Raw genomic sequence first — 15,239 nt, 5'->3', positions numbered from 1 at the left:
CATCCCAGGTCTCCAGAGCTGTTTGGGGCTCTCACACCACTAGGACTTCCCTTCCTCACCCTCTCACGCCTGTCAGTGTCCTCTCCTCTCTTTAGAGTCGCTCTCAAGAAACAGACTCATAAACTCCTTACAAAGCAAGGTCTTACAAAGCAAGGTATTTCCCCAAACACATTTCAATTCTGATGCCGCATGTGAAGATAATGACTTTTTTTGCCACCTCCTTACAATTAGAAGGGTCTCCCCCTAAGCTATTTTCTTTCCTTTTTTTTATTTATTTAGTAGATGTTAGATATCTTACATCTAAGAGAGTTTCAAAGCACACCGCCCTCCCTGGCCTGGATGTAGAGGCAGACTTTTTCTGTAAAGAAGTGCATAGTGAACACTTTATGTTTTTCCGGCCATATGGTCTCCGTCTTTACTAAACTCAGCTGTTAGAGCACATAAGCAGTCCTAAATCATGTTCACCAGCGAGCATGGCTGTGTTCCAATAAAACTTTATTTACAAAGGCAAGTGGTGGCTGTAGTTTTTCATCCCATAGTCTCAAAGAAAGCAGATAGCAACCTTGATGAACACAAGTAGAGAAACTTCCAGGCTGAAATTCAGCCTCCTTAGCTTATTATGTGAGGCCATTGACCACTTGCTCATTGTCTTGCTTATTCCTAGAGTAACCCCCACCTACCTGGCTCAGGTTTGGATGTCCTTCTTTTGCACTTTCTTCGCACCCTGTTAGAGTACTCACATCCTTCTGTACTGTTCTTTACCAGCCTGAGTTCCCCAAGATCAGAGAGTCTCATTCATCCTTTCACATGCCCGGAAGAGCTCAATGCATCGCTGGTGCTCAGTTTAAGTTTGTTAAAATAATTCCAGCTTTCTACTTCCTCCTGCGTTTGCCTGTGTCAGGAGCACTCCTGAGGATATGTGGAAGGTAGGCAGATGCTCTCCTTTGAATGAATGGCCCAGACAAGGAGTTGGAGGAGATCTTGGTCAATAAGCCCAAATGAGTCATCAGTCAATTCTGTGTTTCTAGTGAACTTTTCACAACCATGCTCTTATCTGCTCTCAGCTGTTGACAGCTATTGTGATTCCATATCTGAGCAAGAAAAATGGATTTGGTTTATCTGTGGTCACCCTGTCAGTCCGGGGTCCACCAGCCTCAGGCTCTTTTTTTGTGGTGCTAAACTGCCTCCTGAAAGGCACCTGGGCCTCAGTTTTCATGAAAAGTTGCTTTATAATGATGTGATCTGTTTCATCCTGTCAAAGGCAGGGCGTGGACAGAAGAAACTCTCCTGGTTCAGTGTTCTGTGAATCGCTGTTCTCTTTACCCTGCACTTTGCATAGTAGCCACGTTCTAAAGAGGCAGCATTTTAGAACTTTGTCAGTTAGATGATATGCGAAGTGCACCAGAGGAGCGTGTTATTTGAAATCATATTAGAGTCTAACCTGTTTATCATGAAGAATTATCCTGGGATGTATATAAAGTCCAAATTCATATTTTCATAGGTCAAGTTTACTTCAAGGACACACCTTTGGGAGCACAGTTCTCTACAGGACTCAGTGTGTCTGTTCAAGAAAAAAAAAACATGCAAAGAAAATAACCTCTAGGGGAAAGAGAGGTAGTTGTCAGTATGTCTTTGTGTCTTATCTTAGTTCCTACAGCTAAAGATCCCAGGCCCGTGGAATCTTTGCAGGCATGCAGGGAGGGTGGGGGGTGTCTTTTTTAAAAAATTATCTTTATTGTTGAAAGTATTATAAATGTCCCCTCCCTCCCCCCAATTGACTGCCTCCACTCCCACCCCCTTCCCAGGCCTTCACCACACTATTGTCTGTGTCCATGGGTTATACATATCCTATCTAATAAAAGAGTAATATGCAAATTGACCATCACTCCAACACACAAGATGGCTGCCCCCATGTAGACACAAGATGGCCGCCACAAGATGGCCAGCAGGGGAGGGAAGTTGGGAGGGACCAGGCCTGCAAGGGAGGGCAGTTGTGGGCAATCAGGCCAGGAGGGGAGGGCAGTTGGGAGGGACCAGGCCTGCAAGGGAGGGCAGTTGTGGGCAATCAAGCCTGCAGGGAAGGGCAGTTGGGGGGACCCAGGCCTGCAGGGGAGAGCAGTTGGGGGGGAACCAGGCCTGCAGGGGAGGACAGTTAGGGGTGACCAGGCCTGCAGGGGATGGCAGTTAGGGGCAATTAGGCTGCAGGGGAGCAGTTAGGCATCAATCAGGCTGGCAGGGGAGTGGTTAGGGGGTGATCAGGCTGGCAGGCAGAAGCAGTTAGGGGCAATCAGGAAGGCAGGCAGGCGAGCAGTTGGGAGCCAGCAGTCCTGGATTGTGAGAGGGATGTCCTAGATTGGAGAGGGTGCAGGTTGGGCTGAGGGACACAAACCCCCTTGCACGAATTTCGTGCACTGGGCCTCTAGTCTATAATAATAAAAGCATAATATTCTAATTAGATCGGACATCCTTCCGAAATCTTTCCTTCCAGACAAAGCTGCAACGGGCAGTGGCTGCAGCGGGTGCCAGGGCCAAGGCCCCTGCACAAATTTCATGCATTGGGCCTCTAGTATGCATATAAGTTCTTTGGTTAATCTCTTGAGGGGGTGTCTTTTTAACATGAGATAGGCCACATGCGGCCCACCAAGAACCAGCCCAGATGTTACCTTGGAGCCAAACACCTGCTGAGTTCCCAATCACCAGTCATAGGTATTTGACCCTTGGAATCAAATATCTGAGGCTGGGCTTCCAAAATGTCATAGGTATTATCCCTCCTGTTTGATGTCTTCTTCTTTCTCACACAACCTTCCTCCTAGTAGTAGTCAGGTGGACCCTAGGTTTGGTCCATTTGGAAAGTTTATTGTGAGAAACAAATTACAAGTCTGTCCCATCACTAGCCAATATCATTTCTATAAAAGTTAGTTCACCTACTTTAATTCCATTTAACATGTCTTTGGTGACTGCCTGCTGGAAATGTAGCCTAGGAGGACTCTTCAGAAAGAGGAGGCATGATCCCCATCCTTGGCGAGCTCCCCCTCTACATGGGAGATGAGGCACATATCATGGGAATTCGTGATGAAGGCAAGGATATATAAAACAGTTCTCCTCACCAATTGGTTGGGTAACACTAGTCCAGTAGTGGGACCAAGCAGGGCATTCATCACCAGGCTCTTCATTTTTACTTTTTGAGTTTTGTTTTGTGGGGAGGGGGTTGTGATCCTTTCTGCCTGAGAAAACCAAGAGCAAACTCAGGTTCATTTGATTGACTATTACCCAATAATTCTTACTGAAGAGTTCCTTCTACTCCTTTACCTGCGAACAACTCATCCCTTTGAATCACTGCTACATTTCTGGGGAGAAGTGTGTCTGTTGGTATGCACTAGCAAGGATCAGGAGGCCTGCCTTATCTTAGCAATATCTCATTCCGAAGGTCTCTCCTGGAATCTGCATTTGTTCTGCTATTATGCTGCTCTCTGTCCTCTGTCCAGTTAACTCACTCTTGAGCTCATTTTTACTTGGATTCGTTTAGATTTTTCTAGTCTTTCTCAGCTGTGATAGCAAAAAAGAAAGACTATTCAGAAATTTACCTAGCCTCAGGCAAATACCTAATCTAGAGACCAAATCAATGACGATTTTTCAAAAATAAACAGCTATAGCACACTGGGGAGTATAAGCCATTGAGCCATCTCTACCACTTGTCTGCTTTGTGATTTCCAGCAAGTTGCTTATGCTGTCTGGGTCTTGTCCTCCCTAACCCCCCACCTTCATGAAACCAAAATTATAATTGAGTACTATTAAGCCATGGGAACGTTCTGCAGTAACAATGAAATACAGTAGAAGTAGAAACAGCTTTAGAACTGCCAAAGCCCTAGTTAAAATCTTATAGATAAAAGTTATAGAGGAGGCAAAAAAAGAAAAAGATTCTATCATAGAAAGTTTGCTTAGTATAACCTGGTTCAAATGTCTTTCCTTGTCCTATCTTTTCCCACTGCAACACATTTTTGTATAATAACCAATAATCACATAATTTACAATTTTTATTAACCTATGTAGCTTATAAGGTGTCACATTAATTACTGCATTAGTTTAGTTCTCCTGTTCTGATAAATACCGTAAACAAATGCTTCTGTGTTTGAGGGCAACGCATCATTAGTGACTGGTGGAATCATTGATTAAAGTGACATGTTTATTCATGTGTCCTACTCTCTAAATAGCTAATACTCTCCTGTTCCGCCAGCTTAATGATCAAATGCCCCAAAACATAATGTCTTGTCTGTGCCTTGAAAATGACTTGTCTGGTTTATAAAAAGAGCACTTGTATGAATAAATCAAAAATAGGATCACTAATGCGCAATTAGCATCTAGGGAGTGAGTTCTAAGATATACCAGGGAGTGAAAAAAGCAAAGTGCAAGAGAGTATTTAGAGTGTGCTCACCTTCAGGTGAGAAAGGAGAGGCAGGAAATTCACACGGATCTTCCCACTGGTACAAAGGAAACAAAAGAGGGTAAACCAGAAACTAGACTGGTTACCTGCAGAGGTGGAGAGGAAAGAGGTAGAAAGGAGTGGAGAGGATAGAACAGGTTAGTTGGGATGAGGAGGGAATGATACTTCTGAGTATATTTTTTATATAACTCTGACTTATTCCCAAAAATAAATAAGTAATTAAAATCAGTTAGCATGTGGGAGGAATCCAAAATGGAACATAAGCAATGAAAAAATGGTGAGGAAGAAAGAACTAACCCAAGTAGTTTAAAAACCAGTTCTTTTTACTGGAAAGCCTGAAGACATAAAGAACATTCAAGTCCTGTATTCCAGTTAGTAAATTTCTTTCTCACAGGGGCATAGATTAACAATTCTGAAACTATTTTATTGTAGAATTAAACAGATACAGTTGACCCTTGAACAACATGGAGATTAGGGATGCCAGCCACCCATATAGTTGAAAATCCACATATAACTTTTGATTCCCCCAAAACTTAGTTGTTCCTCAATATCCATGCGAGATTGGTTCCAGGACCCCAGGTAGGTACCAAAAATCACGGATGTACAGTCAGCCCTCCACATCTGCAGACTCCTAGCTGCAGATTGAAAACAGTACAGGTTTTTATTGAAAAACCTGTGTGTAAGTGGACCCATCCAGTTCAAACCTATGTTGTTCAAGGGTGAATTGTAATTATAATATATTATAGGTCATGAGGGTCAGGTTTCTCACTGTCACAGAAAGAAGTGATAAATTAGGGACGATGGAAGGCTAGAATGAACCCCAGGGTGTTAGACTGAAAGCAGAGACATCAAGTATGAACTTATGATTTCAATTTACACATGCAAATAGATACGGAGATAAACATAGATGCTAAAATCCATTCTCCAATTAAAGGAACCTGAGCTCCTTAGAGAAGTGACAGATTCCAGAGCAGGGGCTGGGAAGGTACAAGATGACCTTGGAACATCTTATAGTACCAGAATGTAAGCAAGTGTCAAAAACGAATAGGGACAGGTCGAAAATACATAGGCAAGCAATCTGAAGGAGTCCCTGATGGCCAAGGCTGGAACAATTTGAACAACAAAGTAAACAATTAGTGCATGAGGTTATAACCCATGAAATAAAATAAATATCCATGAGATCACACTGATATAAATAAATGGAGGGGAACGGGCAGCACTTTTTCTTACCAAAGAATTCCAATTAATAACTTCAGAGAAATGAGAGAAGCCATCAAACACTACAGTAAATATTGTTGCATGCAGGATCCACCAAAGTTTGAGGAGAAACTGGATATATACATAGTCTCAAAGTGTATCTTTCACAAGAAAAGTATTAATTACAAAGGTACAAATAGTAACTTGGCAGTGGAGAGACTCATCAGCCACCACCTTACCCAAGTGGTCAGTGTCAATATCACTAATAATGAGATACAGGGACAGCACGTACACCTGAGATGATGCACTAAGAAGGGCCCAATATCACTTCTGTAGTAATTTTACCAAAAAAATGCATAACCTCAATGTTGACATTTTGGGTTGGGTAATTGTTCGGTGTAGGGCTGTCCTGAGCATCACAGGACGTTTAACAGCATCCCTGGCTTCTACCCACTAGATGCCAGGAGTGTCACCATCCCAACCTTGTTACAGTCAAAAATGCCTCCAAACTTGCCAGATGTCCGCTGGGAGGCAAGATCTCCCCGGTTCAGAACTGCTGCCTCAGTCTAACCATGAGAAAACGTTGGGCAGACCCAAGTTGAGGGACTTTCTATAAAATAAGTGACCAAAAGTAAACTATCATAAAATCAAAGTCTTGAAAGAGAAAAAATGAGGGATTGTAACAGCCTGGAAGAGACTAAGGAGACATGCTGACTAACTGCAATGTGGGATGCTGGATTGGGCCAGAAAAAAAGGCCGTGGGAAACCTGGCAAAATTGGAATAAAGTCATAATTTAGTTAATAGTATGGTAGCATTGTGAATTTCTTGGTTCTGACCATTGTGCTATGGTAATATAATAGGCAAACATTAGAGAAGTTGGGCGAAGGGTATAGAGGAACTGTCAAAACTATTTTTGCAACTTTTATGTAGGTCTAAAATTACTTCAAAATAAAAATAAAATTTAAATCTGCCACTAATGTTAATAAAATGCCTGGCAAATGTCCATAGTGAACTCTATGACAAAGATATAAACATAACTGGTATTTTATATTGTTGAGATTATTCCCATCACCTTTAAGGCATTATCTGATAACCAGATTAATTTAAAATATACTGTGTGTGTGTGTGTGTGTGTGGTCTGCGCTACAATTTATTATTTGTATTTAAATTTTTCTCTAAGTGGAAAACTGCAAAATATTCAGTTCATAGTTCAATAAAGGAGGAGTAGTCAGTTTGTCACTTAATAACATTTAACTCATTTGACTTGGGTTACAGTTATTCATGTTTTTCTTTTATTCTCCTATACGGGAAGACCACTTCTTTTAATATCACTAGAAAGGCCCAGCCCTCTTCCTTGCACATATTAGGTGCTTTAAAAATGTTTGCTTAATTCAGTGGGTTTCCGTCTTCATTAGGAAAATCTCCTAATGACACTCCTCTCTAACACTCATAACTGCAATTCCAGAGTCTGCGTACTCAATTATGGACTGGTTTTCAGTCCAGACCTACCATGTCCCTGGTTTCCACCTGCTCAGCCAATGCCCACACAGGGGTGACACACGTTGCCTCAATGCTACATGACCCAGTGTTTCTGTGTTGTCTATCTGTCCTGTCTGTGTATAGGCATGTGTATGTGTCTCTAGCCACTGAGTAACGGGTAAAGTCAATGCAGCAAGTCATGACACTGGTATTTGAATCCAGACCTTTCAACCTAAAACTCATGCGACTGCATATGTGACAATGGGCTCCATCCACCTTTGTTTGTTTGTTGCTGAATTCTGAGCTCCTAGAATCGTGCTTGGCACGTGGAAGACCTTTGATAAGTATTTGTTAAGTGAATAAGTGAGTGCTTACTGTGATAGTCCTGAGTTTTGATTCAATGCAGTTGTTTCTGTACAGGCCTGCCTCTGAGCGCTGGCTGCCGGCACCCCTACAGGGCTCACAGCAGAGGGCTGACTTCTGATGATTAATCATTACTTTCTGTTGCATTATAGTTTGTAACCATTCTTTCTCTTACTACGTTTTTATTTTTCAAATACACTGGTAGCTGGTAGTGAAGGATGCTGAGGATTTCTGAGGGGTTTGTCTTGTCTGTCTGATTAATCCCTGGGGCGGGGATTTGGGTATTTTACAGCTTTTGGATCTCTTCATCCAGTGGGATTGGTCAACATACCTTGCCGACTACGGTCAGCCCAACTGCAAGTACCTCCGTGTGAACCCAGTGACAGCTCTGACCCTGCTCGAGAAGTGAGTACCCAGGCCAGTGGGCTGTGTGGGGAAGTGGGGAGAGGGGCGTGGGGGTGGGGGTGGTCAGTTCCTGAACAAGACAGCAGAGGGGCCGTGTTCCTGAAGGTGCCATAGGTGCTGTCAGTAGTCTCCATCATTAGATTTGACAGGCCAGTCTTCTTGTAGCCTCTTAATTCATGAAGCCCACAAGCTAGGCCAAGTACGAGTCAGCTGGACTCTGGCTACTTGGAGTTTCATGGAGTGACATATCTTTAACTAGAGATGACAAGAGAAGAAAGGAAGATGCCTTAGTTTGGGGCCTGGTAAACAGAGTGTGATGATGGATAGAACAGCCCCACAGAACAGTGGTCTCTCCAATTCCTTGCAAAGAAACTCCTGGACCTACTGAAACCTTCACTAGAACCGACTCACTCCCCACTGCTCCCTAACAAATTGAGCTTTATTGTGCTGACTGTCCCAAGGAAGCTACGTTGGAAAAGGTATCTAATTCTTGCCTGAAGTAGTCACTAGGTGACAAAGGTTGCTACCACTGAGATTGAGTTAGCCAGTTCTAGAACATGGCATGGCTAACCATCATATCACCCACATGCTGGGATCCCCTATGCATTGCAGCCTGGCTCTGACATTTGTTAACCTCTTTGAGAGCTGGCAGGCCAGAGAGGAAGACCCATGTAGAAGGGAAGCTTTCTCTTGTCTTCAAGCTAGTGAACCCGGCTTCTTAGAAGCCTCTTAGAAGAGTATCCTGCATCTAGGCAATGTGGCAAGTCTATGTATATGGCCAGTCAAGCAAGTCTCAAATCCTAGGAAAGAAAGGACCAGAGTCTAGGAGGTCAGAATGGAGCCTTAAGCAAGGGAGGCTAGGTGTCTCCTTCCCACTATGCAGTGTGATTGGGATGTCGAAGGGGAGGAGATGGAGGGTGGGCAAGAGCAGGATGCAGAGGTATGTGTTTGGAGCCAAGAAACTAGAAGCCAGAGTACAACTTAGTCCAGACCAAGGCGGAGACTGATATTCCATTTTAACCTTTTTCCCATGATTCTCTCCTTCAATGACCTTCCTCCCTAGGATATCTAGAGAGTAAGTATATTATTCACTTGGGCCTTTTTCATCACTTTGAGGCAAGTCCTTCTGGTTTCCTCATTGACACTAATGATCACACTAAAATCCCTGCCCTGTGAGTTGTCCCCACCCTGACATACTAATCTACTAAACCAGCCTGGTGCCATCTGGCTGGCTGCCTCCTCTCCCCTTGGTCCTTAGAGTGACCCTTGGCTTACCAATTCCTTTAGGGCTGGGAGTGGAGGCAGGAGTGTTCCCCCATCAGTGCCAGGTAAATGGCTCTTCCCACTCAGCTTCCTGATACACGCAATACTCCTGCTGGTGCAGGGCCTGAAATTCAGCCCCGCCAGAGGGAACTCCTCCGCAGCCTCCCTGCCTCCTGCTAATGAGGCCCATGGCTTTAAGACCTGGAACCACATCTCCCACAGAAGACTCATTATTAGAGGCAAGACCTAATCCCAGAAATCTCAGTGCACTGCTAAAATGGGGAATGTTTTGGCTCTTGAGTTGGTGCTTAGATGTCATATTTGTTATATGTCCACCTGTGCCCTGGGACTCCCTTCCAGCCAATGACCCAGAAGTACTGGCCCCTCCACTTCCTGTGGACCAGCCATAGGGTGAAATAACCTGCCTCTCTGAAGCATCCTGGAGGCCCAGCCAGTAACACAGCCATGTGCTTAGCCCAAGCCATCAGTGGGGTTTAAAAGCTTCCTTCCAAACATAGTTGAGCCAAAGGCCACCCTAAAACCTGTATTTCCAGCCTCATAGGAATCATCCCTTTTCCTGGCCTGTTCCTGCCTTCCCCACCACCAACTATACCAGAGCTTGACTCTTGCCCTCGTCCTGGCCCTTCTTAATGGGGGCGGGGGGCCTGGGAGGACCCAGACACCTGGGAGGGCATGCAGGAAGGAGAAGGTGCTCCTGGGTCACGGAGCGGTGGCCATAGCAAAGCGGATCAGGATCTGGTCTTGCGGAAGGGGAGGGAGAGGGTTCTCCTCTGGTATCCGAGCATTCTACGGACAAACCAGCAGCTGCCGCCAGCCCTCGGGGCCCCTGAGTTTATCTGCCCGGTCATCCCAACTCCAGGCCTAATGACCAAAGAAACTAGCTCTGAGTCTCAAAGACTCCCCCTTTCTCTCCTACCCATTGGGGAGCTTCCCATGGGAGCCGACAGCCAGCTCCAGCTGCTGGTCTCTGGGCGGTGTGAGGAGTCCTAAAGCGAATGGTGACGTAGGATGTTAGATGAAATGTTCTGTAAATCAGGAAGTGGTTTTCTTCCTTTCCTCTTTCTCTTGGTTTTGTGTTGTTTTGTTTAGATTTATAGCATAGTTAAGAAATGGAAAGGATTCCTTCTCTGGGACAAAGAATCTTAAACCAGGCCAGGTCCGCAGACATAACAGGCGTTATGTGGGAAGGACCAAGGACAGTGGTCCTCATGGCCTTGAGGACTCTTGTGCTTTTTCAACCTAAACCTCTGAACCTGTCACCTCTCCTTTCCCCTCCACACACAGGCCTCCTCGGGCAGGTGGCTGTGCCGTGCGTGCAGTGTGCTCAGCGTGCTGATGTGTGATCCCAGCCTGGAGGCCCTTAGGCTTAGATCAGAGAGAGGAGGCCCACTCTCAGCCGGAGCCGTACAGCTGTGGTGCTCCTCAGACCTCTTACACGCGGATAGAAGTGTCCCGTGGCATCTCTGGCATCTAACTTGCCCCTCAGCACAGGGCACCCTCACAGAGGACAGTGGGCAGCATTGGCCAAAGGAGTGTGCCTGGGAGTTTACTCTCCCTGCTGGGTTTCTTCCCTCCCCTCCTCTATCCTGTCTCCTTGCAGCCCAGGGAGCCGTGAGGTCAGAGAGCAGATGATGGAGAAGCCCAGCCTCCCCTACCCCAGGGAGAAAGTGGTCTGGGCAGTGTTCGCAAGTCTCTGGCACTAGAACTCGCTGAGGGCTAGAAGTCTGGTGTGCAGAGGCTGGGGCCAAAGTTAACAGTTACCAACAGATGCCGGGGGGCATGCGTGGGCCCTCTGCAGGGAATAGCAGATTCCTGGCGTCTGTTGCGATAGTGTAGTCAGACTTGGAGGATGCTGTGGCTGCCTCAGCCTGCCCTTGACTTTCTATATCCATGCTTCCCAATTGTGTCTCTCCATCTGACAGGACCACTGTTCAGAGCTGTCCATGGTCTGTGCTCGAGGAATATGCTAGGAGTGTGCTCTGGACCGTTGGTGTGGCCTAGTGATAGAAAGCTCTCCAGAGGTCAAAGGTCTGAGTATCTAGACAGCCATTGAGAACTCAGGCTTCTCTTGCCAAAAGCCCTGGTTTATCGAGTGTGAGAACGGGGCTCATCTGTTTCCCTGCCTCTGGGTCCTCACTCTGAGGCAGAGGAAAAGAGAGAGGTCCAGCCCTCAATCTTGTTAGGCCTGGAGTAGAGTAGCCAGCTGTAGTGAGGTTTAGAGTTACACGGTGTTATTCTCCTTCTCCTGGAACTGCTGGCTGAGAGCATGCTTCTGCTTTACCTTTCAAATGCCAGCTCTGAGGTCCCAGCAGGCGTGAGACGGCTTCAGAGGGGATAAGCAGATCCTAGATATTCCGTGAGAGCCCTTGACCTCCATTGCTGTGGCATGCCCCAGGTTCCTCCCCACAACAGGTGTATACCTGGGGATGGAAGGGGATGAAGCAGGGAGGGTGAGGAGGGACCATAGGGGTTAGCCCCTCCACAGCTGGCTCTTGACTGATTCTGAAGGTGGGTGAATCGGGGAGACAGCTTCCTGAGTAATAGACAGGATAAGCCTGGCCATGGGGATGCTCTGGACTAAAAAGCTGGGTGGCAGTTAGGGATCACTGTACCATCCTACCCTTGCCAGCTCCCCTTCCACCACTGTCCCCTCAAACACTTGCTCTCTTTCTCTCCTTCTCTGTTCAGGATGAAGGACACGAGCCGCAAGAACAACATGTTTGCACAGTTTCGTAAAAACGAGCGAGACAAGCAGAAGTTGATTGACACCGTGGCCAAGCAGCTCCGCGGGCTCATCAGCAGCCACCACTCGTGAAGGCGACCTTGCGCTGCGGCCTGGCCTGCAGTCCGGGCCGGGGCCTGGCTGGCCCTGCATTTGTGCATTCTTCTTCAGAGAGAGAAAATGTATTTTTTTAATAACCTATGTACAGTATTCGATAACCTTTCCCTATAGTAATAGAGGCACAAGAGGAAGCCAGCCTGTGAGACGTTGCTGGGCTGGGACTTGGGGAGTCGTTGCTACACTCTCTGTGTCATCGTAGAGATGGTGGTGCCGTCAGTCCTGGACGATGAACACCTTTCTCCGTGGCTCTGGCGCTTAGGTCTGGGCCTCCGCTAACTATACAAACACAGTGGGTACTTGGCAGTGGAGGTGCGGTGAGCAGGCAAAAGGATGATACAGTACATCCTGTTCATCCCTGGGTACCCCGTTCACCCCGGATGGGGCCTATGCAAGGCAAGGGCCTGCAAAACGTTGCTGTTTAGTGTGGGGAAGGCCACACAGTCCTGGGGGCGCCTCTCCTCCGCCCGCTGACTCTCACTTGCCGGTGACAAGCATGGCAGGTGGCCAGGTGACAGCTTCCCTCCGGTCCCCCACGGAGAGCAGGTTCTTTAGCCTGGATCTGGCCCAGTGCTTCTGCTGCTAGTTCTTCTCTGACAGGATAGAGCAGGGGTCGTACCTGGACCCCATGGCTCACTGTAGGGGTCCCAGCCCCTTCCCCATTCATCTCATGTCCTTCTTTCAGGGCGCGGGTCACCAGTTACCCTCCCAGAGTCCCAGACTTGCCTCCCCGCAGTGTCATTGGGGGAGGTCAGATTCCAGAAGTCTGAAAAAGGCCCTTACTTGACCCTTAGTTAAAACCTGAAGATGACTTGAGATTGTTCCTTTGTGTTTGAACATCAGCTTTCTGGCCACCATCTTTAAAGCAAATGTCACCAGCTCTGCACCGTGGGGGCAGCCACTAGTGATGGAGCCGCTGTCACCGTGAAGGCGTGTCTCCTGGCTAGTGGTTTGTGCCTCTGGCCCAGCCATCCCTCCCTCAGCCATATCCTGGGTCCGAAGCTCTTGCTCTGGCCCAAGGCTCCCGCCCCCTTCCGAGATCCCCACAGCCATCTGTTGGCCTTGTCTGAGAAACACTGTCTATGATCCTATCCCCCAAACTCGGGAGTGAGCTCAGAGAGCCACCCCCGCCGGCTCGGAGACTGTCCGCTGTCCCCGATGCTCCCGAGGCTTATGCCGGGGCTGTGCTGTGAGGCCACTCAGAGGAACCTGCACTTTAAGACACTTCAGGAAGTTGCCACTGGGGCTCCTGGCAAGAGTATAATTGTGCATCACAAACCATTACAAGTGAGCCACACAGGTATTTCCAGCCCGGGTTATGGGAGGAGACACTCCCATATTCCATCAAACAGAATCCTCATCTCCTTTGTCGGCTGCCGAGTTGCTTCTGGGGAGGGCAGTGCTTCCTTTGTCATTCCCCACCCCCGACCCCTCCCTCACTCATCACAACTGGAAAGAAACACAGGGAAGAGAATATGCAGGGACACGCAGCCGCCTCCAGCCGGAGGGACCGGGCTGCTCGTGTGCTGGCTCTGCAGGTGCCTCCGGAGGCTCCTCCTGGGCTGGGCGGGTGGGCCGGGGTCTCAGGATGAGGGTCGGGGAGGGGCGCTGCCCCTAGAACTTCAAAGGCCAAGGAAAGGCAGGGCCCGGGGAATGACACCCAAGATGCCATCTCCCAGGCTGTGGGTTTTATTGAAAAAGCCAGGAATGGTGACACTCATCTGAGTCCTGTTGCTTAAAAGAGAGGCCCAAACGCCCTCCTTCCCTTCCTCGGTTTGCAGCACGATCCCTGAGCTCTGAGCACCGAGACTGTGAGGTGGGAATGGGGTGGATCTTAAGCGCCCCAATGTTTGTCTTTTTGTCAGCATTGCTGGTCTGGTCTCAGACCTGCCCCCTGGAAAGACTGTGCTAGAGAGGAAACCCGGGCGGGGAGAGAGGGTTGTCCTGCCCTTTGCTCACAGCCGTTCCTCCAAGGAAAAGCCTGTTCAAGCTCAAGGTGACCCTGTGGTAGCTCTCCTCTCTCCCAGTCCGCCTCAGTCTGAGCTGTCTGTACACAAACTGTTCCTGGGCACAGGAAGGTGAAATCAGGGGCCAGCGATGCCCAAGTTGTTTGCGTTGGTGAAGCAGGATTTTCTACTTTAGCCTGGAGGCCTCTCACTGGGCCAGCCCTCGGGAGGACCTGTGCCCAAGCCCCTCAGACTCCTGAGCTCTGGCCTCAGATGCCCGGAGGTGCCCAAGCGCCTGGAGCCTCAACAAGAGGGCGAGGACATGGGTGGCTGGAGCCTGCCCGCCTTCCAGTTGGCACAGACCCTTGGCCAAGTTCTTGGGGGAACCAGGTTCATGTTTCTGAAAGGACCGTCTGGTTTGGGGCCCTGCGGGTTTCAGTGGTGACAGAGGGACCTTGCGTAGTTTTAACATTGGGAGGGAAGTCTCTTTGAGTAGATGGTAAATGAGGCTGTTGGTCGTGGGGAAAGCAGGACCTGGAAACTGGAACCGGCAGAATCCCTGTTGGCAAAGCTTCCCGAGAGGCTCCTGGCCTCAGCCCGCCTCGCTGCCCTGCACACCCGGCACGTGCTTGCTCAGCAAGTCCGGACCCAGGGCCCTTTGTCCACGAGATTGGCATTGGCCATGACCTTCCTCTAAGGCCCCCAAGCACACGCCCTGGGCCCTCTGCAGAGACCCCCTTAGCCTCCCTCCGCCCAGGGCTCTGCTCCTGGCGGCTCAGTGGCCTCTTTTCTTTTTTTTTCTTGCTCTTCTTCTTCTTCTTCTTCTTTTTTTTTGCCTAAATTCACAATTCCTTTTCACTCATATGTTGGAAATGGCCTTTTCATTTTGCACAAATAGTTGCACATTTACTGCGGAAATTTAGGAGAGTCCATTTTTAACTCTAAAGGGAACTTTTTAAAAACTCACTAGTAAAGCTACTGATGCAGACGGGCCTCCCGGTTATTGGAGAACCTCCTGTGTGTCAAAGAGCATGTCATTCCTCCTGTACGTTCTCCTCTTTTACCTGCTATTAAAGGAGAAAGCCTTGCACCTGTTTCAGAAGCCACGTGTTGTCTCCTGGTGTTTGTTCTCCGCCGTCTTTGCACAGTGCGCCCTCGGTTGGATGGCAGGCGTTGCACCGGGGACTAGAGAGGCCAAGCCTGGCGGGGAGGCAGCCTGCCTTCAGACACGCAAGGAGCCCTGGGAAACACCCCGCGCTGCTGGTTAGGTTTTCCTGTCTGTGC

The 15,239-nt window shown here is 48.2% G+C and overlaps 1 protein-coding gene across 4 annotated transcripts in view; it reads left to right on the top strand.

The window, feature by feature from the left end:
- Positions 1-15,057, top strand: part of EXOC6B (exocyst complex component 6B) — a 516,821-nt gene extending 501,764 nt beyond the window's left edge. For all 4 annotated transcript variants that reach the window (XM_079791731.1, XM_079791730.1, XM_079791732.1 and 1 more), the window contains 2 exons: positions 7,774-7,886; positions 11,859-15,057. In XM_079791731.1, coding sequence (XP_079647857.1) covers positions 7,774-7,886; positions 11,859-11,985 — 240 coding nt within the window. In that variant the 3' untranslated portion in view covers positions 11,986-15,057. The remainder of the gene's footprint in view (positions 1-7,773; positions 7,887-11,858) is intronic.
- Positions 15,058-15,239: the final 182 nt, after the last annotated feature.

The sequence above is a fragment of the Cnephaeus nilssonii genome (assembly GCF_951640355.1).
Source record: "Cnephaeus nilssonii genome assembly, chromosome: 15".
Classification (NCBI taxonomy): Eukaryota; Metazoa; Chordata; class Mammalia; order Chiroptera; family Vespertilionidae; genus Cnephaeus; species Cnephaeus nilssonii.
Note: the sequence above shows the minus strand (reverse complement) of the source record. Positions and strands in the feature narration are given on the sequence as shown.